Source organism: Microplitis mediator, chromosome 9 (assembly GCF_029852145.1).
Source record: "Microplitis mediator isolate UGA2020A chromosome 9, iyMicMedi2.1, whole genome shotgun sequence".
NCBI lineage: Eukaryota > Metazoa > Arthropoda > Insecta > Hymenoptera > Braconidae > Microplitis > Microplitis mediator.
Window position 1 is genome coordinate 15,193,030 of NC_079977.1, and position 25,309 is coordinate 15,218,338.

General features: G+C 32.0%; 2 protein-coding genes across 4 annotated transcripts in view; both read left to right on the forward strand.

Annotated features, from left to right (window-relative positions):
• LOC130674672 (transcription factor collier) overlaps positions 1-25,309 on the forward strand; it is a 157,440-nt gene that overhangs the window by 48,302 nt on the left and 83,829 nt on the right. For both annotated transcript variants that reach the window (XM_057480070.1, XM_057480071.1), the window contains exons 5-6: positions 9,624-9,697; positions 15,420-15,488. In XM_057480070.1, coding sequence (XP_057336053.1) covers positions 9,624-9,697; positions 15,420-15,488 — 143 coding nt within the window. The remainder of the gene's footprint in view (positions 1-9,623; positions 9,698-15,419; positions 15,489-25,309) is intronic.
• Positions 3,333-5,796, forward strand: LOC130674673 (uncharacterized). 2 transcript variants are annotated; one of them, XM_057480072.1, is made up of 3 exons: positions 3,333-4,923; positions 5,024-5,216; positions 5,581-5,796. In XM_057480072.1, the coding sequence occupies exons 1-2, from the start codon at positions 3,466-3,468 to the stop codon at positions 5,087-5,089; spliced, it is 1,524 nt and encodes a 507-aa protein (XP_057336055.1). In that variant the 5' UTR covers positions 3,333-3,465; the 3' UTR covers positions 5,090-5,216; positions 5,581-5,796. The 2 variants fall into 2 exon arrangements, with proteins under 2 accessions (XP_057336055.1, XP_057336056.1); XM_057480073.1 differs by having other exon boundaries at positions 5,006-5,216; positions 5,581-5,787.

The window sequence follows — 25,309 nt, forward strand, 5'->3', positions numbered from 1 at the left end:
CTTCAAGAGATCCCACTAGGGCATCTCTATTAAAAAAAAATACTAAATTCCGGAAAAAAAAAGAAGAAAATTTCAATTTGATCCGAAATGTGATTTAATGTATTAGGAAAATAACTAAGAGGAAGTGTACATGAATTTAATTAATGAAAAAAATCGCAGTGACTGCTCGACTCGAACCTGCATCCTTCCGATTCAGTCTTTTGGTGTTGAGGCATGCCATTATCACAAGAGAATGCACTTCATACAATTACTAATGAAATATTATTTATAACCAATAAAATTGATTCTCATTTTAATGTCCATTCCAAGCTTACAAAATCTGTGACAATTATTCAAATCTTGGCAGGTAATTATTCTAATACGTAAAACAGCTCGTCCTCATCCCAACCAAATGGCAAAAATATAAATTCTAATTATTTTTATATATTATAAGTTTCTTATTCGTGCACAGAAAAAAAAATTAACTTGGTTCAAGTAAATTATTTTCTTCAAAATATTATTCTTGTTTCGAAACATCTAAACTTCTCAATTCAAAAAAATTTCAGTCTTGAATAAATAAATTATTATTCTTCAATGGAGAGTAAAAATTTTTCTTTCAAAAATTTTAATTTTAAAAGAAGCATTTTTTGCTTTCAAACAAGATATATATGTATTTCTCCCAAGAATTTTTTTCTCTTGGTTTGAGGCCGATAATATTGACTCAGGATGATACCGACTTAATTTGAGTTTGGCGCATTTTTTGAATCAGGATGTTATTTTATTCGATTCAGAAATATACAAATATATTTTTAAAAATTATTAATCAGTTTATTACTACAATGGTTACTTATACTAATTTTTGATTTGGAAGTTTAATGCATATTTTTATTTGAAAAAAAATTTATTTGTACTAAAAATTTAAATAATATTTTTGTTTAATGGCCTCATTTTCAATAATAGAAAATTTGAGGTTACCCAGTAAATAAGCATTGACAATTAAATACATTTACTGTGAAAATCTTTAAAGTTTGAACACAGTAATTATTTACTACTTTAAGTATTATGATACCGAAATTTGTTCATATGCATATACATTAAACAAAAATAATTATCAACGGCGAGATTAATGTTTTGATGTTCAAATTGTGAACTTACAATTCAAAACTAACTACAACTGACCGAGAAAAACAAGCAAGTACGCTGTTCCCATCGAGGCGCCACCTGGCGTCAAAATGTTCACTTCACTCAAGTAAATCTGTTACTTGGTTTGAGAGTTAGATTTATTGTGTGAAAAAAAATATACTTTTGAACCAAGCATATACAAATCTTGATTTAAGAATCCTAAAACTTCTTGAGCCAAGAAATAAATTCTTGAAGCAAAAAAAATGGAATTTTTCAAACTAGTATCCTTGGTTCAAGAATATTTCACTTGAATCAAGTTAATTTTTTTTTCTGTGTGTAACTATTACGATCGTATTATGCAATTGTCTCTATAAGTTGTGATAATTGATAAAAAAAATATATGAACATAAAAACCTGTACTTTTTAAATTTTTTAAACTATTCTATCTAGATTAAATTAAATATTTAACCTTCAACATTTGTTTATCTCTTCTAATAAATATTTAAATTTATTTTAGTTCTCCTCTGTTTATGACATCTTATTAGTAGTGCTGTACCCGGGTCAAAAAATTACTTGGCGCTTTTTTTTTTGTCGGTAGGGTAGATTTAATATTTTCATTGCGGATTATAACTGAAGAAAATGAGCAATTTGAATGTTCAATGGAGCGAATAAATTAATATAATTCAAAATCATCGCTTTATTATTAAAAATCCTGATATCCACTTTGACTACAAGTTGAAAGAAAGGTAGGACTGAAATGTGACATTAAGTTGACAATAAAAAGTTCATGTTCAATTGGTTGACTTCAACTTTCCTAAAATTTTCTGACAAATGAAAAGTAACTTTTGTTCTTTAGGTTCTTTCCTGCAACTTTCAGAAAACACGATCTGTCAACTTGTCTTTAAAACAGGCGTTGATTTTGACAACATGTAGTTTATACTGTATTCATATTGTAGTCAAACGTCATAAATAACTTATACTCGGCAACAATTTGTCGTTGTATCGAAGGAAACTTTTACTGAGCAAACGTTTGTTCAATAAACCTGGCTGTCTGGGATGGGTACAACATAAACTACAAGTTCTTGTAAGCCTACACCACATTTTTGAAGATAAGTTGTCCGAAATTGTTGCAGGATAGAACCTAAACAACAAGTATTACTTTTAATCTGACAGGAATAAAAGTTCTAGAAAATTTCACGCCAACTATACGTAGAGTATTTTTTTGTACTCGACTAAACATCAACTTTGGGCCGCAGATTTCCGTCAACTTGTTGTTAAGGTAGCTGTCAGGGGAATAGCTCGGATTGGATGCTAATATTAATCAAGACTGGGTGAGTGCTCGGGTAATGAAACCGTTCTCCTGTGGTGAAAAATCTAGACACTTTTGAGAAACTTGAATGTGTAGTTTGTGGTATTTTCTAAAATAATTTATTTTATGATCGTAATAAATGAGCATAAAATATAGATGGAAAAAATAACAACAAATTATAATGAAAACTGATAACTTTCTGTTGATGAATGTCCAGTGAGAAACAAATAACATTAAAGAAGAAGAATTAGTTGTGATTAAAATTTAATTAAAATGCATATAATTCATAACCTCAAAATGCCGTTCTGACTCGTGAAAAGAGATACGGTAGGCTCACGCTGTACACTCACAGATGCACATGTGTTTGATTGTGCACTGGCGCGAGATACTACCGTGTCTCTGGATAATTGATAGCCCAAGCGGCAAAAAAAAAGTTTACTATTTGTTAAATCTAAGTTGACAATCAGCTTTATGTAACCAATTGCCAACTTGGATTTATCAAAAAGTCGACAATTTTTTTTTTTTTTTCATTGTTCTGCTGAGGAAATAAGTTACTTTTAAATTTTGCGTTGGTGATATATTTAAAATAACAGATCGATTTAAGGGGTTAGGGGTAGTCAGAATTTTCAAAAAATCGATTTTTTTTTTTTTGCATTTTCTTAAAGTATAATATTTTAAAAATATTGTGTGAAAATTTGAAGTGAATCCGACAAATTCTTTTCGAGTTATTTAACAATGACCAAAGGACGCTCGGGTGCTACGTGGCATTCGAGAGCAGGTAGCTAGAAACAGCTGCAAGCAACCGACCTTTCGGGTTTCATTGTCATGAATATCTCCCCATTTTAATGTATTTATAATTATATATATATATATATATATATATATATATATATATATATATATATATATATATATCCTTCTACATATATTCACAATTTGTAGGTAGTACAAGAACTGAAAAATAATTTTTGGTTGCCAGTATACCTGTAGTCGTTGCACTGATCAGTCGATAGTTTTGTGATAAATTATTTCTCAAGTGAATTAAATTATTAACCATGGGACGTGATTCTAGAAAGGTTTCAAGAGAACTTCGGAGTTCTGAAAAAATTAATAAGTCGCGTTCAGTCAAAAGAAAGAATGTTTTTAATCCGAAAACAGCCGAACGTGATGAAAGTATTCAGAGTACATCTTCTAAAAAATTAAAACAAAACACTGAAGATGATGTACCTGAAGACAGCAGTACTGAATTTCGAATAATAAATTTTATTCAGGTATTCACTGCAATTTCTGCTCTTATAAAATGTAAAAAATGTGATGGAAATGTAGTGTTTCAAACAGCAAGTACACGTGGGCTGGGATTCAAAATTGTAGTTGCATGTAATAACTGTGGAAATGAATATATTCCTTCCTGTTCTTTCGTTGGGCATTCTTATGAAATAAACAGACGTTTCATTTTTGTAATGAGAATACTAGGAATAGGATACGAAGGATTGTGCAAGTTTTGCGGCCTGATGGACATGCCGTCTTTTTTAGATAAATCTACGCATACAATTTTACTGAAACAGATTTTGAATTGTAGTAAAGCCGTCGCAGAAACCTTCATGACGAAAGCTGTGAATGAAGAAAAGCAAGCAATGCCAACAACTGAAAATGAAGATATAAATCATCTAACTGTATCGGGAGATGGAACCTGGCAAAAACGGGGATATACATCGTCATTTGGAGTTTCTTCTATAATTGGCTATTTTACTGGAAAGATTCTTGACATAAACATTAAAAGTGCATATTGTAAGCTATGTGAGTATTGGAAAAAAAAAACAAATACTGTTGAGTTCGAGGAATGGTATCAATCGCATGAAGATGTGTGTTCTGCTAATCATCAAGGGTCTTCTGGGAAAATGGAGGTGGATGCGATGGTCGAAATGTTTTCGTATTCTGAAACTAAATATGGAGTTAAGTATGCCAACTATATTGGTGATGGTGACTCCAAGACCTATTCAGGAATTATAAAATCAGATCCTTACGAAAATACAACTGTAAATAAAAAGGAATGTATAGGGCATGTCCAAAAGCGGATGGGGAGTCGATTACGTACGCTGAAGAGTAAACAAAAAGGTCTTGGTGGTCGAGGTAAGCTCACAGGAAAATTAATAGACAAACTAACTGTGTACTATGGTTTAGCAATACGCCGGCATTGTGATTCTATTGAAAATATGAAATCTGCTATAATGGCAACCTTTTATCACTACGGCTCGAGTGATGAAAAACCGAATCATGATATGTGTCCAAAAGGCGAAGAATCTTGGTGCTCTTACCAGCGCGCTGAAGCAAGAGGAGAGCTTGATACCTTTTCTCACGATTATTCTCCTTTACCTTCTGATGTTTTAAAAGCTATCAAGCCTATATACGAAGATCTTAGTAATGAAAATTTACTTTCAAGATGTGTAGGTGGATTCAATCAGAATAATAATGAAAGCTTTAACCAACTAGTATGGAAAATATGCCCAAAAACGGTAAATACTAGTTTTACCATCGTACAAATAGCTGCATACGTTGCTATGTGTATATTTAATGAGGGTATAAATTCATTATTAGTCTTGATGAATACACTAGGACTTAATTGTGGGCCTAATTCTCATCGGTATGCAGAAAGAATGGATGCTGCACGTATCAAAGTAGCAGATAAGCGCGCTAATGATAACACCCGAGAAGGTCGATTGCAACGTAGGCACCAGCAAATCGATATTTTGGAAGCTGCTATGTCGGCTGAAGAGCTATTATATGGTCCAGGAATAGATGACTCAGTGTAAGTTATTAAATAATTCTTATAATTCGACATAAATCCATAGCAAAACTTTAAATGCGTTTTTCTCAAAACTATGTTTTCTGAACTGGTGATCACTGTAACTTAAAAACTGCTCGGTAGATTTCAATAAAATTTATTGTACTTTTGAAATACATTAAAAACTCGTGCCTGATCGAAGGATTTTTTTTTTTTTTCAAAATTTCGATTTTTTTTTAACAATAAACTGTCGGTTTTTTTCTCGAAAATTTGAAAAAAATTTCCTGAGGCCGCCATTTTGTTAATTTCGAAAAAAAAAAAAAAAGCTTCGATCAGGCACAAGATTATCTATTAATAAAACTAATTTTTCTTGTCCGATTGATTTTAGATGAATCTCCAAGGACTTATGATGATCACCGCAAAGGACTTCGGGAGGAACGGGCTCTACAAAAACAGCGATAACTTTTTGAATTATTAATTTTTTTTTTTGAAATTTTCGTGAAGTCAAATCGAAACGTGTTCTAATAAAGCTATGTTTTTATTTTTGTCAAATAAAGTAATTAACTACAAAAAAAAAATTATTGAAAATCATCATTTTTTCATACCCCTGAGTACCCCTAACCCCTTAAATCAATTTGTCAGTGATCGAAAGTGACTGCATGTCATAGTGTAAAATTTGTTATGTTATAATTCTACTGTCTAATTTTATGATCATATTCATTTTTATTTATGAAAACATATGATATCACTTTGAATTTATTGTATTCCATTCGAATCGTCTTCGAGTTAATTACATGTTTGGGTAACTTTTTTGTTTTGATATCAACGTCATAAATGCGATTAGCTTAACTTGCTAGTCATTGATAGGAATAGTGGTTGCAAGGTTACTCTTGTTATTAATCCTCAGTAAGTAATTCCCGTGGGAATTCGGTTGACGATTGGGAGAGACTTAAGTTTTATATATGCTTTGGGAGTTGAAAGGAGAGTAGATGAGAAGTAGATTTCTTTGAAGGCACAATCTCTCGTGGGGATTATATCAACAACTTGTACGCTCTGAACACATCTTCTTCATCGACTTGAATGTCATCATCGATTAACTATATGTATTATCCACTCTATAAAATCCTAAAAAAGTTTTATTGTGTGTGAATAAAACAATAAACGCAAATATGTGTAGAACTAAAAGAAATGCTCAATAAAAATTACTGTAGAAAAATGTGTTTACAGTAGTTTATTATTACTTTCAGTGGATAGTTAAAAAATTATAAAAAAGGTAAAAATAATTTTTGGGGAAATAGCTCATGCATGTGGCAGTCATATTGCTGTTCATACAGAGTAAAAGTAATTACCAGAAATTGTTCGTAAGTACTAATGGAATGAGAGCAACAAAGCGACTGAACACAAGAAAAAGAGAACGAGTGAGAAACAAATAATGCTGTCGATGTTACTACTGTCTCGCAGTATAATGGACTCTTTGACAAACAGAATCGCATGTCGTGATGTCCACTACTATGTATGAGTCTTGACAATTCATATGTTTAACGAACCATTATTCCGCGTATCTTGCGTATTATAACATGACGTTATTACTTAATTATCTTAAAAATAAATATATTTATATATTTAGAAACTTTTAAAAATGTTGTTTATTCACGGTCGTTCAACTAGTTTTTTTGCGCACCTTCAACGTGAATTGTTGGGTTTATACTATCATGATTGATTTTATTTTTGGCTCAGTTTAACACAGTTACACACTTATCAATTAAAACAATTGGGGTGTACGATTTTTTTAAGCCAAATGGGCCATAAGAAAAGTTCGTAATTTTATTTATATATATCATAAATAATTAATTCCATGAATACCTCCTGTGTATTTTATTTTAATTTTAAATTATAAAAATACGATGATTTATTCACAAAAGGGAGAGAGAAAGAGGGAAATCGAACAGATACTCTTGCAAGCTTAGTAAGCCCGGGTCGAAAAATTTGATCTGTTGTAAATCAAATAAAAAACTTTGTTATTTCTATCTAATTTTACTTTTTATTTATATTTAATCAACATATAAAATTTAATTGATTTTTGCCTGTACTATTCCATACTTAGACTGTTTTCAGAATTGCTTTCAATCATTTTTAGTCTGATTTTGATCGTCTTATAACCGAGACTCCCAGTTCAGGGTGTGACTCTCTGTCCAGGAAGCCAAGATTAGATTCAGTTGATAAATCAACTGTTTTATTTGACTAGCTCTTCTACAGGGCGGGAAATACCTGATCCTGGTCACAAGAAATATTTAGAAAATTTAGAGAGTATAGGAGTTTATCGAATAAAAGATTTGTATAGGTGATATAATTATAAAAATAAATGACAATTTTATTTAACCAATTTACCCAGACAACAGATCCCACTTTACAATAAATTAATTAAATAAAACCGCGACAATAATTACGACACGAGCTAGTGAGAGTGAAAACTGAATTTACTCAAAGTTGCAACACCCGAAATGGCGGGCCCAGAACACAGACTCGACTTGATAAAACTCTCAATTCAATTTATTTTAATTAACAAATTCTACGTTATTTTACTTAACGATTTTATAACAATAAATTATTGTATTTAGTAACTCGCAACTGAGACTATTTTACTTGTATATAATTTATATTGACAAGTTGTTACCGGTGTATAAATTTTACTCAGATTTACTTAACTGAAATACCTACGTCTCGAGACTCCACTTGCTTGGCACGCTTGGCTTCAAAGTCGGCCCACATCCACGCTCTCTTGAAAATAGCAGTAGAAAATCTCCTCCAGTAACCTCCTGGATTTCACACAAAATTCTACCTCCTTCAATTAATTCAGATCTCCAAGAGTTGTTGATATAATTTCCGTAAGATATTTCTAATGACTGGTTGACTTCCAAAATCCAAGTTTATACCCAGGTACCAAATGTGGTGGATATGAAGTAATGATGTTGAATAAATTAAACCAGAGACGAAGTGAGTCGTGTAACGGCTGGTACAGAATTGTCCGTTCTGCCCCTCGGCGAGTTGGTTACTACCTCGTACTCCAGGCTAGCGCATGCGTCCTGCAACTTTGCCTCGTGGCAATTTCCAATGGGTATAAGAAGATGTTAATTTATCTCTCGTTGTCCAGTTACCGTAGGCAGCCACCAGGTTCTAGTTATCTCCCGAGCATGATGTTGTAATAATTACCAAATCCCAGTTTCAGTCTCTAGGTCGAAATCAGAATTTTTTCATAATATATTGTCTTCTTTTGTTCTTTTACAGACCAAAATCAGACTTTTACTGCCTATTATTTCTATTAGTCTGTTTTTGACCGTCTTTAGATTAAAAACAGCTTAAAACTTTTGTAAGAATTTAAAAACAGACCAATTAGTCTAAGTACAATCTAGTAAGACCAAATTCAGGTCAAATTTTTTGACCCAGAAAATCATCGATAGTTTTTAAATTATTCAACATTATGATATTCAACATTATGTTCAATAGAGATGTATATTGAAAAATACCTTTTTATTCACCAAGTACTTAATAATTATCGTGAATAAACATACAGTACTCTAAACATGCGAATTGTTCAGTCGATGCTACATAAATATTGTTTTTTCAATCAAATTTTTTGCCATGACTTCTAAAGAGAATCAACCTAAGAAACATTAAACTAGTTAATTAAAGTGTACTTTTTACGATAGTGCGCTTGCTTGCCAATTTAAAGTAGCATATAAACTGTAGAAGGGATTTAATGTTCGAATCAGTAAAAAATTTCTAAGGGAGAATAGAGCATACTTAATTTTTCATCTTGAGGAGTGCAAAAATATATTTTTTTCGTGGTAATTTATAAGCTCTCATCCCACTAGGATCTTTATTTACCGACTTTTTTCTACTGTAGTAATTAAACTTACCTAGAATAGGATTTAAAAAATTTTGAAAATTTTTCATCATTCCCATCTCATCAGATCTTAAAAAGTTAAGAATAATCATAATAAAATTGGCATCAAAATTAACGATGGTCTTTTTCTAATGTATATTTGCTCAAGTTTGATTATTCCCTTGGTCGATCACTATGCTCTGGTAATCCACCACGTAACATTTATATCAACTTCCTCTCCATTTATAAATACATGTACACAAGTCTGCACAATGTGTCGTCATTAAATAAAAATCAATCAGAAGATTGTGAAGGAGGCTTAACGGATTTACTTCTACCATCCAGAGCTTATTCGATACTTCATCCTAGTACCAAGGGGTGATGGGCGCATCATATCTTTCTCTTTTTTCCTTTGTATTCTTATTGCCTTCATGGAGTTATTTACTCTGCATTTACCGATAAATTTTTAGGTTCAACTAACTTACTTCTTTTATTTATTATTTTTTTTTCTTTCAACTTTTAATTTTACTTTTTACTTTATGTTTCAGGCTATTATGTACGAAGGTCAGGACAAAAATCCAGAGATGTGTAGAGTTTTGCTGACCCATGAAGTTATGTGTAGGTAAGTTAAGAAAGAACCGAATAAAGTAATAATCAGCAAAAGCAATAAGTAGCAAAATTATTTCTCTAAAAAACATAGGATACTAATAAAACCGATTATTGCAAAGTGATAATAAAAGTAACACAAAGTAAGTTGAATCTATGAAGTCTTTAGATAATTAATGGAAAGAACTTAGCAAGTAGGGTAACGCTTGAAAAGTTGATGCCAATGCCTGCGGTGGCGAATTGAAAATGAAAATTAATTCAAATTCAATATTTGTTTTATTTTGACTATAAAACCGTAAAATCTGGCTCTAAGATGATATCAGGATAGATATCAAAGCATTAATTATCAAAATAAAAGATTTGGAAAATCCAAAAGTGCACGACTCGAACGCTAATGTTATGTTTTAAAAAAATTATATTTCAAAAAAGTTTGAATCACCCGCGTTTTTTTCATACGAATTTCCATGGTAAATATACGGTCAACGAAAAAAGTAAAATGAGGAGAACATTTCTAATGAAAATGGCTGCAATGTGTGTTTGTTTACATGTATAATTTCCGGTTTTAATGGTAATGATTTATTACAAAGAAACGAAAAGGACTGCATTAGTGATTTTCAAAAGAAACCTTTTCTGCATAATTTTGAAGATGTTGACAAAAAAATTAACTCGTTTCGTCAAGTCATTCTCGAGATATCCGCACCACGACTTTTTTTTTAACCACTGACTAACGGACGTCCGGGATAAATTTTTATTATTGAACGTTTTTTTATACTAATACGTATCGGACAACTTAAAAAAAGTATCAGGCTTATTCCTAAATATTTCCTCTTTGTATTGATGTGCTTTTCGTAACGGTTGTAATATAAAAATTGTAAATACAGTTTAATGTAAGGAAGTTGCGTAACGTTAACAATTCACCATACATTTCATTAGAACCTATAGTTGTAGTTGCACACTGTTGATATTTTCTTAAACAATCAACAAGTAGTTTCCGATAAGTCATAGTAAACTAGATAATTGAATTTCATACTGAATTGTTTGTCAATTACACTTTTAAAATATTAAATTTATTTTTAGATTCTTGTTCACATTACACAGAATTTTGAATCATTCATTCATAATATAGTGCAAACAGTCCGCAAATGTTAAAGTTCAATCTTCATTTCTTTATCCGATTACAAGAAATCTTTTAATTTACTAATTTACACTAAAATAATGCATAGTCACATAAAGCACGCAACATAATATTCAATTGTTCGACGTCCTGAAGCTCCTTGAGCTCGAAAAGAGCGAGAAATTTCGAGGCTCACCTGCCAAATGAACCGGTACCCACATTTTTTTTACAATTAAATCTGCTCAATTTTTAAGTACAATCGTATCTTATTTGCGAAAATAAAGAACATTGCTTGGAGACTTCTATTATAATGACTTCATTTTTCAATGCAAAGTAAGCCAGCCTACATTACTACACTTGAAAAAAAAGTAGTCCAATTTACTCCTATTGGAGACATATCACCTACACATACTATTAATTATTTTACATCAAATGTAGTAAAAATGGCCTCACTAAATAGTTAGAGTGACCACCCGAGTCAAAATTTGAATCGTCAGTTGGACGTAATGAACGTTGGATTCGTCAGTCAGGCGTAATGATCGTTGTAAACGTCAATCGGACGTAATGAACGTTGGAATCACAAGTCAGACGTATTGGACGTTGAAATCATCATCTAGATATTCAATAATAAAAAAGACAGACAAAAGCAATTTCCTTCGGCTTTCCCGTGGAGGGTTTTAGTGGGTTGAATGATAAGAAAACACATCCGACTCATAAACTTGAACTTTGGCACAAATATTCTCAGAAATCTTACAAATTCCCCAACATTGGTTTTCTTTTGAAAACTAACTCCGAGGAGAGTTTCAATGCAGTCAACGATTAAAATACTCTTGTTTTTTTTTTCATTATTTGAATCAGTTTTCGAAAAAAATACCGATAGTGGGGGATTTGTAAGATTGTTGGGAATATTTCTGCCAAAGCTCAAGTCTGTAAGCCGGATACTACAAAATTGGGAATATATTTGTCGTTTAACTCACTAAAACCCCCAATGGGAAAACCGAAAAAAATTGATTTTGTCCATGTTTTTTGACATTGAATAACTAGATGACGATTTCAACGTCTAATACATCCAACTTGCGATTCCAACGTTCATTACATTCGACTGACGATTCAAATTTCGACTCGGGCACACGAGCAGAAATTATTGCATATAGTGTAGCTGCTGGGACCACAAGTGTCGACTCCAGTCGATAAGTTGGTATAACTAGTCCTGCTGTTATAAATACTATAGATTGTCAGTCAGATTACCACAAATAGAGGTTTAGTGAACCCGGGTAGAAAAAAATTATATGTAATTATATATAATTATACGTGAAAAATTGCCCACTAAAATTACATATAATTATATGTAATTCTATATAGTTATATATAATTACTAATATTTACAATATTATTATTATCTTGTTTTTTATTGTTGGTCTATCAAAGTTACATTTACACCCTTTGGTTGATCGTTCCAATTGACAGGGCCAAATATTTAACACCTACCGTCGTTTAACATTCATACTAGTGGCGTTGAAAATTTTCACAACAAACTATCCACACCACATTGCGAAATCAGATTTTTTTACAGTGTAGTTCAATTTATACTAATTCACTTCAATTTATACTGATTCACTTGAGTAACTGTTACTCCACTATTTTTTTACGTATAAATAAAACTTAAAGGGAACTACTTGTGTGAAATTTTGAAAAAATCTATTTTTTTTTTTTTTCATAGTTTGATAGTCAATACTTTTAAAAATAACATACTAAAATTTTAAGTGCATATCTTGAATAGTTTTTTTGAGTAGTTAACGAATTGCATTACATTATGTAGTGATCGAAACAGACCCCAAAGACGAAGAGTTGGTATAATTCTGAACATATTTTTGTACATTACATTATAATTTATCAGGAAAAAAACCATAACTTGTTATTTCTTAAACTTTTCATCACTGATATCGTTTGAATCAATCAACTGATTTTGATGTTTAATGTGGCAATCAGCGCATTTTATCGAGTTCTAAAAAAAGTTTTTTACCATTTCTTTCCCTTACGATATCTTTCAAATGAAGTCGCCGATTAAGACGGCCCATGCAGGAGCCACCAGAGTTGAGCGACGAGGCCCTACTTAGCCCAACACTGGGGAACCGAGCTTTGTTCCATGCTTGGCTCAAGATTGGGTACTCAGTCCTGGTCATCCTTATCTTTACCCGAGCCTGGGCCAGGACTAGGTAACCAAACCTTGGCCGTTACAATGATAACCTGAGTTTTGACCAAGACTGAGTGTCCCTGCCTTGGCCGTCCAATGACAACCCAGACTTGGGCCAAGGTAGGATTACCCAAGTTCGGCTATCCTATGGTTTTTTTCTTAATTGAAAATATTAATTAAATTGCTCGTTATATTTTATAAAACCGACTGGTAGAAGTAGACTGAATAAGTAGATCATATAAAAGTATCAGTTCAATATTAGTACGTTCGTCCAGTAGCTACCGTTCAGACTCAGCAATCAGAAGGATAGCGAATCGCGCCCAGAGCCCAGCAGAATTTTCATAGAGTTTTTTTAATTATTTACCTCCCTTAGATAGTTTAATCGTTAATGATCATGAACTCTAGGAGGTTAATAATAATAAAATTTTTTTTAAACTAAATTTATTTGTTTCGTAAGGGCCCTTACATCAATAAATTTGTATTTACATTGCAATGAAAAATGGGCTAGGTCTAGCAACCAGGACTGGCCCAGTGTTATCATTCCAGACTTCTACCAAGGCTGGCTTACAAGCTTGGCCCAAGGTTCTACATCGTTGGGCCAAGCCTGGGCCAGTCGTACTTTCCTCTTTGGAGGCTCTTGCTGCATTCAACGCGTTTTATGAAGCTTCAGAGCTGATTAGATTTTGGAATCAATCGATCGAGTCGTCTTTGAGAAATTTCGAAAAAATAAAAGTTTTTTTTCGTTTATTTTATATATCTTTGAGTCTATTGGATGGATTAATATAAAATTTACATAAAAGTTGATGGCTAGCAAGCTCTTTTGATTGCCACCTAAACCATTCACATCGAATGATTAGTCAAAAAGTTATTAAAGCTTACATGCACAAAAACACACACACACACATACGGTCACTCGGACATCATTCTGAAAATTGTCAGAATAGTTTCCTAAGACCTCAAAACGTCGACATCTGATGAAAATTCTATTTTCGCAAATCGGGGTGAAAACCATAACTTCCCGACTTTTTCGAAAATCTTCGATTTTCTTGGCGGGAAGTTAAAAAAAAAAAAAATTTGAAAGATTAGAAGTCACCGACATGTTCAAACTGTCATATTACTTACAATCAGCAACTGAAAATAAAAATAAATATTAAAAAAACAAATCTCACTGGGTAGCATCAATTCTTAGAAGCTTCTATTGTATTTTCTTATGCATATGAATGTACATATGAATATTTCTACTTTAAGTGATAGACTCTCATATCTATCTGATGGTAAACCATATACGTAACAAGACTTATGCATCCATGTCACTCATCTTTATTACATTCATAAATACAAACATGTGTGGATATACTTACGCATAGTGCAAGTAAGTTGAATCACTTTAGCCCATGGGACTGTCTCACGTTCTTATCTCCGTCACCCCATTGCGTACCAATTCTGTTGCTCCTATCCTTCCTAAAAATCCCATGGGCCAGCTCGATCTAGAGAGAAGGTATAAGGTTTTTAGTTTCAACCTTAGAACTTTTGATGTTCGTTCACTATAAAAATATAGCATGATGATATTTTATTATTATGAAAATTTGATACATGTTATGTCCCTATATTCATGCTAGCTTTGTGACACGTAGTAAAAAGTGGTGTGAAAGAGCTCTTGAGACAAAATGGATACTTTGATTATTTTTGTTTTTCAATAGAAAAACATCTCACAATCGATGTACGGTAAATTGATTTGAAATAATGAAAACTGTAATAATGTTCAAAAAACAAAAATTTGAAGAATACGTTATTTATGATTGATTAGTTTTATGATCAACAAATTATGCATAAATTTTGAATTGAATGTTAAATGAATGACGTAAATTTTGATGTTGCTTGAAACAAATAACAGAATATGTCAAAGCTTAGCGTATACGGCAGAAAATAATTATTGTGATCTGAAGTATTGATACGTAAGTTTCGTTAAAAAGGCCTAGTGACTGTCATACATGGCTACCATAACTGTCTATTCTAATCCCATGTGCTACATCATCACAACTATCGCTATACTCCACTTTAACCTCATTAAGCTCTGAATTGTTGAACGAGACTTGTGATAAAATTTGACCAAAAGAGTAATTCTTTTTGTTGACTAAATTTTTGATAAGTAACTGGCATCGTTAGTAAATCTTTGATCGTTTCACAAAAGATATACTTAATAAAATAGATTGAAGCAAACTATAATTTAAACTATCATGATATTTTTTTGTTTTTACTTTTAATTTCGTACCCGAAAATTTCGAGTCTACTGTATTGCGTTATCTTTCATGAATCCTTTATAAAATTTGGAAACTGTTTTCATAAGATTTAATTTTCTCCTATGACAAGTATTTTGATGATTTAAGTGCACTTAATGCTTTGTTGATCATTTTTTTTAATGTGTTTCAGTCGGTGCTGTGACAAAAAAAGTTGTGGTAACAGAAACGAAACACCTAGTGATCCTGTCATCATTGACCGGTAAGTTTATTTAATTAATTTTTAAAAATTTGAAATTTATATCTATATATATATATATATATATATATATATATATATATATATATATATATATATATATATAAAGAACGCTCAATATAGGGTAAGTTTGATATCTGAATAGTCTATATAGAAGGTTCTGAGATAGGAGCAACGGTAGGAATAAGTTTCCCTTGGGACCTCAGATGAGATAGTCTTCACGAGGACGCGACTTCTGCACAGTGATCCTCAACTAACAAATGTTTTATTTTTTACTTTTAGTTTTTACGATACATATGTATCTATATATATATATATATATTTATATTTAATTTCTTATAAACGGTAATATGATATATATTCCATACAAGGGCGTGTGATTAAACACATATTGTTGTAAAAGAAAATTTCAATAATGAAATTGATGTTAAATGTGCTTCAAAATAATATGTACATTGGCCACATCATTGTATACATACAGTGCAACTAAAATTAGTTCTGTAATAGCAGTCGCGTGCCGTACAGTAGCTAAAGAATGGGTCTCTTTAATCATTATTATTTTGTATATTATTGTTCTCGTCCACAAATTGTTTCTTGATGTTTACCATTCTCCTTTAAATTTTTTTTTTTAATCAATGTTTGAACTTGAAAATTTTTGGCTCATAATTTCATAAATATTAATCAGTCTTCTCTGTATACTAATCTATACTAATTAAATGCAGAGCGAAATAGAATGAACGAAAATTTCACTAACCGTCGAAAATTATAAAATTGTTCTTCAAATTAATGTTTAAATAATAGTTTTTTTTTTATTTTAATGCACTTTTATATACAAATCATGTATATCCGGATTAAGTGATTACCATACGTGTCCAAAGTTCAAGAGAAATTAAAACAGAGAGGGTATCACCGGGTTTTTCAACTGATGAAAGTAGCTTTTCTGTTGGAGCTGCTAGTCAAAATTTAATGACACCGGATGATTTTTACAATTATATTATTCGGTATTTGACGAGAACGAAACGTTAAATTTTTCCGGTCCAATTAAAACAAATGAACCTTAAACTCTGCTATTTATTTAGAATTGGAAATTAGTAGATGCAACAATTTAGAAACTCTGAATTTTATCGCATAATTTCATTTGTATAAATTTTTTTTAATTGTCTAGTTAAATGCACCTCGACAAAAATTTTACCTATAGGGATATGAAAATTTATTAGACACAAGTTTTAGGTTATGACGCTTTCTTAACGAAAAAGATGTATGTACTCGTTCTCGTTGATAATGTAACATAACCTCAGATGAGTGTTAATAAAACAAATGTACCGGATTTCTCGTTTTAATTATGCGTATTAAACAAATAAATTTTTCATACTTGCTAAGTAAGTTCAATTTTCGAGCACTGGGTGGCGACCGCAATGGTACTCATTTCCAGAGACCCTACTTCACCGTCTTTATTTTGCGACCGAGGCCACAAAATGCCTTTCGACTGGACTTTTCTACTATAGAGTGGTAGCGCAAACTTTTTCTCTGCTTGCAGTTTATTGCGAAGGAGACAAAATATTATCAGAATAACAACGACACCATCTCACTTATAACTAACATACGTTGTAGTCCAGCGATCAGTGCGCCTTTTATTACAGTATTTAAAACATTTATTAAATAATTAATTAACATTTTTCTGTAAGTTATAAAAAGAAAAAAATATTAATGAAGTAAATATACAATTTTTAAGGCTGATCATCTTACAAAGTAAATTTTCTGAACAATCATGACAAAAAATAGTGTATATCATTCGGCCGTTCAGTAGCGATTCAGAAAATATCCATTTGACGATATTCGCCTAATGTTTGTGACGCTATTTTACAAAAATGATCGTAATAACCGTCTTCGACTTCGCTCCGAACGTCAAGTTTACACTCGTTTTCGTAAGTTCGCGCCACTAATTTTAGGCTCATATTGCAATATTGAGATTGTCGGTAAATCGCCACTTCCCATATGCCATAAATATCTATTGTTTTCTCTTGTGATAAATAAAATATTCTCGTCATTAATAATTACGAGAATTTTCAGAAAGTCTCAATACTACAGCGATCGTCACGGTTCTATTTATCAAGAATTTGAGGTTCTTTTTGTTTGTTGATTGACTGTATTATTGCTCTTTTAGTATCATCAGTCATTTTTGTTGGGATAGTTTGTTTGGTCTCGCAGAATGCACTGTTTTAGCTTTTAATGCAATATAAAAGCTGTTTTCTTGACAATCAACAAAAAAAATGAAAGCTTATTAAATTTTCTGAATCCATACGACTTTTTCAACATCATCTTACCCCACTATTCTCTGTATATATTACACTGCGTAAAACCACACAATATAAAATTGAGCAAAGGGGACTATTGTAAGACCAAGAGTAGGCGACAATAGGGTATCAATGCCACTTTGATTGAGATGGCCTTCGTTGATTGTGACATGCTCACTCAACTGTACCAAAAGAACAAACGTAAATCCCATGAACCACCAGCACCTGAGAAGTCCCTACACTTATAGAAACGAAAACAAATAATGGATAAACAAGTATAACGCACCCCTAATTTTGACAGTCAAGACGAGTCATTTTTTTTTTTAGGGCAATATCATCGTAAATAATAAAGTAAAATAAAAAACCAAGACAGAGATTTATAATACAGACGACAATTAGATTCGGAAAATTATTCACTGAATTACGATCACTGAAACACAACTTAATCAAATTATCATCATTATAAATATTTACTTCGTATGGAATATTGTATTTTTCTCAAATTCATTGTGATGAATAAATTTTGTGTAAAAATGAACCTTTTATATAGAACATGACTTTTATAAGAATCGTCATGACAACATTTTTGCTTGCAAGATTCACAAACTTGTATTGCATTTACATAAGTATTCCTGTAAATTTAGCATAAGCTTTGAGCTCATGTCAGAACTTTACAATTCGCCGAATAAGTCCTCGTTCTCTCTACATATCACTTACTCTATTATTAAAAAAACAGGCAATGTTATTTTGGCAGACCTAAGTTACTCAAATGAACTACGTAACATAGAGCATATTCTAAATTGCAAAATGATAAAATTAGATATGTATAGCAAAATAAAATTTATGGCAGCGATTAAATATCGACAACTTACTGATGAAAATTAAGTTTTCTTTTAAATATTCCGAAAAAAAAAGTTTTTTTCTCATACCGTTAAGTATACTTCATTTTTACTGATAGCTCGATAAAATAATGCCATAAATTTATACAAAAACTTTTTATCAGTTTTGTTAAACTTAAACTTTGTCCGTCTTTATGAAATTATAAATATATATCTATGTACATAAATATAGATATACTAGCTGCGAACGCCCGCTTCGCTGGGTTCTTTTTTGGCTCGGGGATGCATTTATTTATGTGTTAAATTTTTTGGACTGGTCTGAAATTTCGAAAATGATCCGATAAGTTCTAAAATATTCGAATGTCGAACGTCACTTCGAATTAATTCCGATCGTTCTAAAATATTTTTCGATCGGGTTGTTCCGATTATTTTCATGTAATTTACGATTTTTAAATATTTTTTTAAATTATTATAACATTTTCTAAAGTTTAAAACAATCCAGAGCATCCCAAATCCATGAAATAATTTATAAGTAATTTAATGTATTTACATATATATTCGAATTATCTAGAATGTTATCTGATTTCCAGAACCTTGCAAAAAATTCTAGACGAATTAGAGTGTCCCAAAATTTTTTTTTCTTTTTTTTTTTTCGGAATTATTACCCGTGAGTTTGAATTTGAAAAATTATTCATTTACTTCCCTCAAAAATATACGAGGTGCTTTCATCGTTGAATTGAAATTTTAAAAAGCTTATTTGTCTTCAATGTTTTTTTTCTTTTTTTTTTTTTCGGTGTCTTTATTTACTATTTGTATTGGAATAGCTATTTTGACGTACGATAAAAGCTACCGAGATGATTTTCTCCTTCTCGTTCTGTCTAGAGTGAACGGCGGTCACCCCCTGATCCGTGTATAATTCCTATAGCAGATAACTTTTCAGTACAGTAAAATCATGATGAAAAGTGAAACAGCTGATTTTTCGGTATCATTTTATAATTTCGTCGAGTCCCAGAGAGGAAAGTACCACGGGCCCAGGCTTGGCCCAACTGTGTAGGACCTTGGGCCAGGCTTGTAAGCCAGTCTTGGCCCAGCTTTGGTAGAAGCCTGGAATGATAATCTCGGGCCAAGCCTGGTTGCCAGACCTGGCCCATGCTTGGTTACCAGACCTGGCCCAGGCTTCCAGGAAACGAATAAATTTAATTTAAAAAAATGTATTATTATTAACCTCGTAGAATTCATGATCATTAACGTTTTAATTATCTAAGGGAGGTAAATGATGTGAAAAAAACTCGGTGGAAATTCTGCTGGACTCTGGGCGCGAACTGCCGTCCTTCTGATTACTGGGTCCGAACGGTAGCTACTGGACGAACCTACTAACGTTGAACTGGTACATTTGTATGATCTACTTATATAAACCATAGGTATATCCAAACTTGGGTAATCCTACCTTGGCCGAAGCCTGGCTTGCCATTGGATGGCCAAGGCTAGGTTACCCAGTCTTGGCCCAAGCCCGGGTAATCATTGTAACGGCCAAGGCTAAGTTACCCAGTCTTGGCCCAAGTCTGGCTTGCCATTGCATAGCCAAGGCTAAGTTACCCAGTCCTGGCCCAAGCCTGGGCCAATATAGGTGTGCCAAAACTAGGTTCCCCAGTGCTGGGCCAAGTAGGGGCTCGTTGTTCAACTCTGGCAGCTCCTGTATGGGGTTTTCGAAAAAAAAAACCTATTTTACTCGCGTCACACGACGCTCGAATATTGAACTTTCAACACAGGAGTTATAAAAATTACTTTTCCATTGGAATTAAATATAACCAACTTCATTATATTAATTTATTTTAAATGAAAAAAAAAAAAAAAAAAATTTTCTTCACTGCTTTAGGGAGTTGTCTGGTTTTCCCGTTCAGAAAAATTTTTTTTTTTGTGGCAATTGGAAATTTGGATTAATTACTGCAGAAAGAAGTAAAAATAAAAAATAAAATTCAGCGTATTGGAATGCACGATAATCCATTTTTTCTGCAGCGCGGTCTTGGTTTTCCTGTTCGTTCTTTCTATATATTTATATACATTTAGACATTCAATTTTAGAAATATTAGAATAGATACTTCATTAGACTTATAGAAATTTCATTCAATTTTTTGTTTGTTTTTTTTTTTTTTTCATTTTTACAAAATTATGTAAGAAAAAAAAATTAATAAATAGGTTTTTCTATTAGTCAACAAATAATATATTTCTACTCCATTAAGCACAATTTTTTAAATTAATTGCGCTATCAGGATAATGTTTATTTTATTTTTCTTGAAAACGATAGGCACATTGAAAATAATTAGCATGTATAATTATAAAATGACATTTTACTATATATAGTCTACTACCAGTGTAGGTTGCTCGCAGCACCGTTCAACCGTCAAATCCCGAGAGTATACTTGTACTCCATAATTACGAAAATTTTGTCTCTATTTCGACTCGGTCGCGGTGCTCACGCGCGTTATCTTTCCAGCTCGTTCACGATTCTAGAAAAAAAGTATAAAAAAAACGTCGACGAAAAAAAACAAAAAAAATTCAACAATGTGACGAGCGCCCGGGAATGACGGCCAATAACGGCAGAACGGACGATCTACCCCCGTGATTGGTTAACTTTGTTTCGACCACCGCCCGGTAACCCCTTAATTTAAGCATCGATCATAGCCTCTCTATACTAGCCCCGTGCACAGAGTGCAGCCAAGTATAGCTGTATGCATATATAACCATACGGAGATGAGCTATATGTGGTGCACTACATTCCTATACAATTGTAATTTTTATCCAAATTTTGCTCAAGTCATGAATAAACATATCATTTGTTGATCATAGATATACCGCAATATTCCAAAAAATCTCTTACGATCAATCCTAGGGATTTAGTGAAGTATAATACATTTGATAATAAATGCTTGTACATATATATGTATAAATTTGAATTTAATGAAACGTTTGGGTGATTAGATTACGAGACTAATTGGTACGCTTGAATTTTACGTACAGTTTTTTTTTTTTTTTTTTTTTTTCAATTCAAGTATATAATATTACGATCATATGGTATATGTGGGTATTTCATATATTTGCCACATACATTTCTAGATGTGTGAGTTTATGCATTTTCGTGTGTATGGGCTACAATCAATCGTCACTTGAATTGATTGCGAGAGAATACAACAAGAGGGACGAATGAATCGACAGAACTGACGTCACAATGACGTACGGATTGTCAATCAGTCATGTTTGTGGCGTTAATGAATGCAAATCATATATTTGTATATGTTTATATTTGTATGTATGGTTCATTGTTTATTGCACTGATGGATCATATATTTTTTCATACAGTAAATACCATCGTGTCTAGTGTAGACCAATGCAAAGCAAGCATCTTAGGAAAAAGAATGAGATCACAATATTTCAAATGATAGCTTATTGAAATTTACTATTTTTTCACCACTTTTTGGATACAACTCACTATCATAATTAGTCCTATTGTTATATAAAATTGAATTTTTCATCTTCTGACAAAAAATAAATAGGCCTATTGACAGTTGAGAACAAATGAATACTTTCAATATCTTGCATTTCAATAAAGACATAAATCATACAAAATGTTATGGTGTTCGTTACTATCTTCCATTGTCAATCGATATTAATATTTTAATGATCGATTAACTACACAGAAAAAAAAAAAAAATTGACAACCATGCTACCGGATTGTCAAAAAAGTAGTCAATTAAAGTACCTTCTATTTCAAACGAGTCTTGATTCTAAAATTAAAAGAAATTGAAATTTGCTACTCAAAGATCCAATTTTTAAAGCTAAAGCACAGACGTCATTGCGACAACGAATAATTTTTACTCCAAGTATATGTTTACTTAAAACGATTAATTTCTAAATATTTAAACTTAATTGAAAAATTTTATTGAAATAAAAACTCATACACGAAAAACAATCTTATGATCAGCAAGATACGCTTTCTCGAACCGATAGCTCCTTTGCCAAAACGCAGGGGGGGGGGTACCCCCAAAAATTTAGGAAAAAAGTTTGTTTTTTAAATATTCCAAAATCACTTTTGTACATATTATTGAGCATTATTTTAAATATTTTTTGTTAAACTTTTTCAAAAACCGAGTGTCAGCCGGAAAATGTTAATAGCTTTTGTTTTTTGATAAAAACTATTAAACTATTAGTACCTTTGCAGGAGCTGCCAAAGTTGAACGAAGCGATGTACAATAGAGTATGTTATGTGAATTTTCTGACGATAAATTCAAATGCCGAAACTTGGGAAATTTGTATAAAAATATTTTACCGTTTAAAAAAAATCATAAAATCAATTATTATTATTTTATAATTTATTTATGTTCAAACAAAAAATAACCCCATCGCCAAAATGACATATTTATTGTAAAAAATTCCCCACGAAATTCCACACTCTACAAAATTTGAACAAAATCCGCGGGGGTCACACTCCAAAAATAATTTGAATTGGTAGAATGACCCATATATCATATGTGTTGTACTCAAGTCATAAAATTTTTATGGTTTTTATCCTTAAAAAGTATCTTTTATTCAATTCTTTTAGCATAAGTATGCATTTTCTACAACAGGTGTAGGAATTATTAATTTATTATTAATAAGATCAGTATAGCGTGATTTCGTTTACATTACGTATGAATAAAATAATGCTTGGCTTCTTGATTTATTCAAGAGTAGTATTAGATTGATATTGTTAGTTGATTGAATATTTTATCAAGTGAACTCAAGGAGCATACTCTTATTTCCTAACTCTATGAGTGAAATCAAAACACACTACTACCCTTTTCCCTTATGTCTCACTCATTAATACATATGTGGAATAGTAGTGAGATGCTCTTGAACGTAGCATATGGGACTACTGGGGCTCCCTCGTTGTAGGGTGTCTGTCACACCCTTATTTCTTTGTGTGCTTTTACTACTGTGGCGTGTACCTTACGCATATCAGAATAAATGTACAAACGTAGTACTGCAATGTGGCCCAGCGGCAGCGATGCCGGCATTGACGATGGTACCCCTATTTTGTATACTCTTTTTTTAGTTTATTTGTATTATTCAATATTGTATATACTGCATTGAAAATACGGAGTAGATAAATTTACAGACCACGAGCAGAAGTGTCTGCTGAACCGAAAAATTGCTGGATAAATAATGGTAATATATATATTTGCTATATTTAATTACTTAAACATAAACATTAATTAAAAGCATTGTATACAAATACATGGAGGAAAAAATGTTCTCGTTACTCATGCACAATTTTTAATCATATTAATTGGGATCCATATGAAATCGTTGAATAAACTCTGTATTAGACAAAAATCTTAATTGCACACCTCGAACGCGAAGCAGAGAGGTTCTGCTTTATAACCGGCTTGTTAAGCTCACGCGATTTCCTCACACTAAACTGCATATATATTATTTTTATATCACACTTACACGTTATGAAAAGCACATCAATATAAAGAGGGAACACTAATGAATAAGCCTGGTACTTTTTTTAAGTTGTCCGATACGTATTAATATAAAAAAAATTTATCGTGGACGTCCATTAGTCTGTTCAAAAACAGGTAGTGGTACGAATATTTCGAGAACGGCTTATTTTTTTTTTTCACAATGTTCAGAATTATGTAGAGAATGTTCCTTTCGAAAATTACGACTGTAGTCCTTCTCATTTTTTTATAATAAATCATTATTGTTAAGACCGGCAATTTTAGATGTAAATAAACACACACTGCAGCCATTTTTATGAGGAATGTTCTCCTTATCTTACTTTTTTCGTTGAATTTTATTACCATATATTTACCATCCCTTATAGGAAAGAACAATAGGCCCAAGCTTGGCCGAGGCTTGGCGCAAGATTTCTTAACTCTGGGGAAAGCTTGAAATCCGAGTTTGGCTGAAGTCTGTCTAAGCATCAAAATGATAACGGCGAGCCAAGCTTGAGTGGCAGTATTGTGCCAAGACTGTTGCTAAATAAGCACCTATACTTATTAAAAATAAATTTAAAAAAAAATATATTAGTAGACATGTGCGTGATGGTAACATATGGAAATAAATTTATACATAGAGAAATCGGGTAGATCGTTGAAACTATTTTTTTTTACATTTGTTGGGTCTCGAACCTGGTCCTTCATAGCTGCTAGGCGAGTGTATTATCCACTAGGCTGTTACGCTATTCACAGAAGCCAGAGGTTTTTAGGTACCATTTGTTATTTAGACTGGTAAGCCAGGGCTTGTTACTTGAGTATTGGCTGAATCTCGGCCCAAGACTGACAAAACCGAGGCTCGTCACTTGAACGTCGGTTGGATCTCGGACCAACCTTTCGAAGCCGAGCATGGGTAGCCCAGTGTTGTGCCAAGATTGGTCCCGTCATCACTATTTTCTTTCCTACAAGGGATGAGAATTTTTATAAAAAAAACGCGGGTGATTCAAATTTTTTTAAAATGAAATTTTTTGAAACATAACATTTGCGTTTGAGGCGTGCACTGTTGGATTTTTAAAAAATTTTTTTTCGAAACAAAATTTAAAAAGCAATTCCATTCTGTTACAAAAGTTCAACAACAAAAAAGAATTTAATGTTGTCTATCTTTTTGTGTAACTTATCTTTTAATACTCATATATATACGATAAAGATAAGTA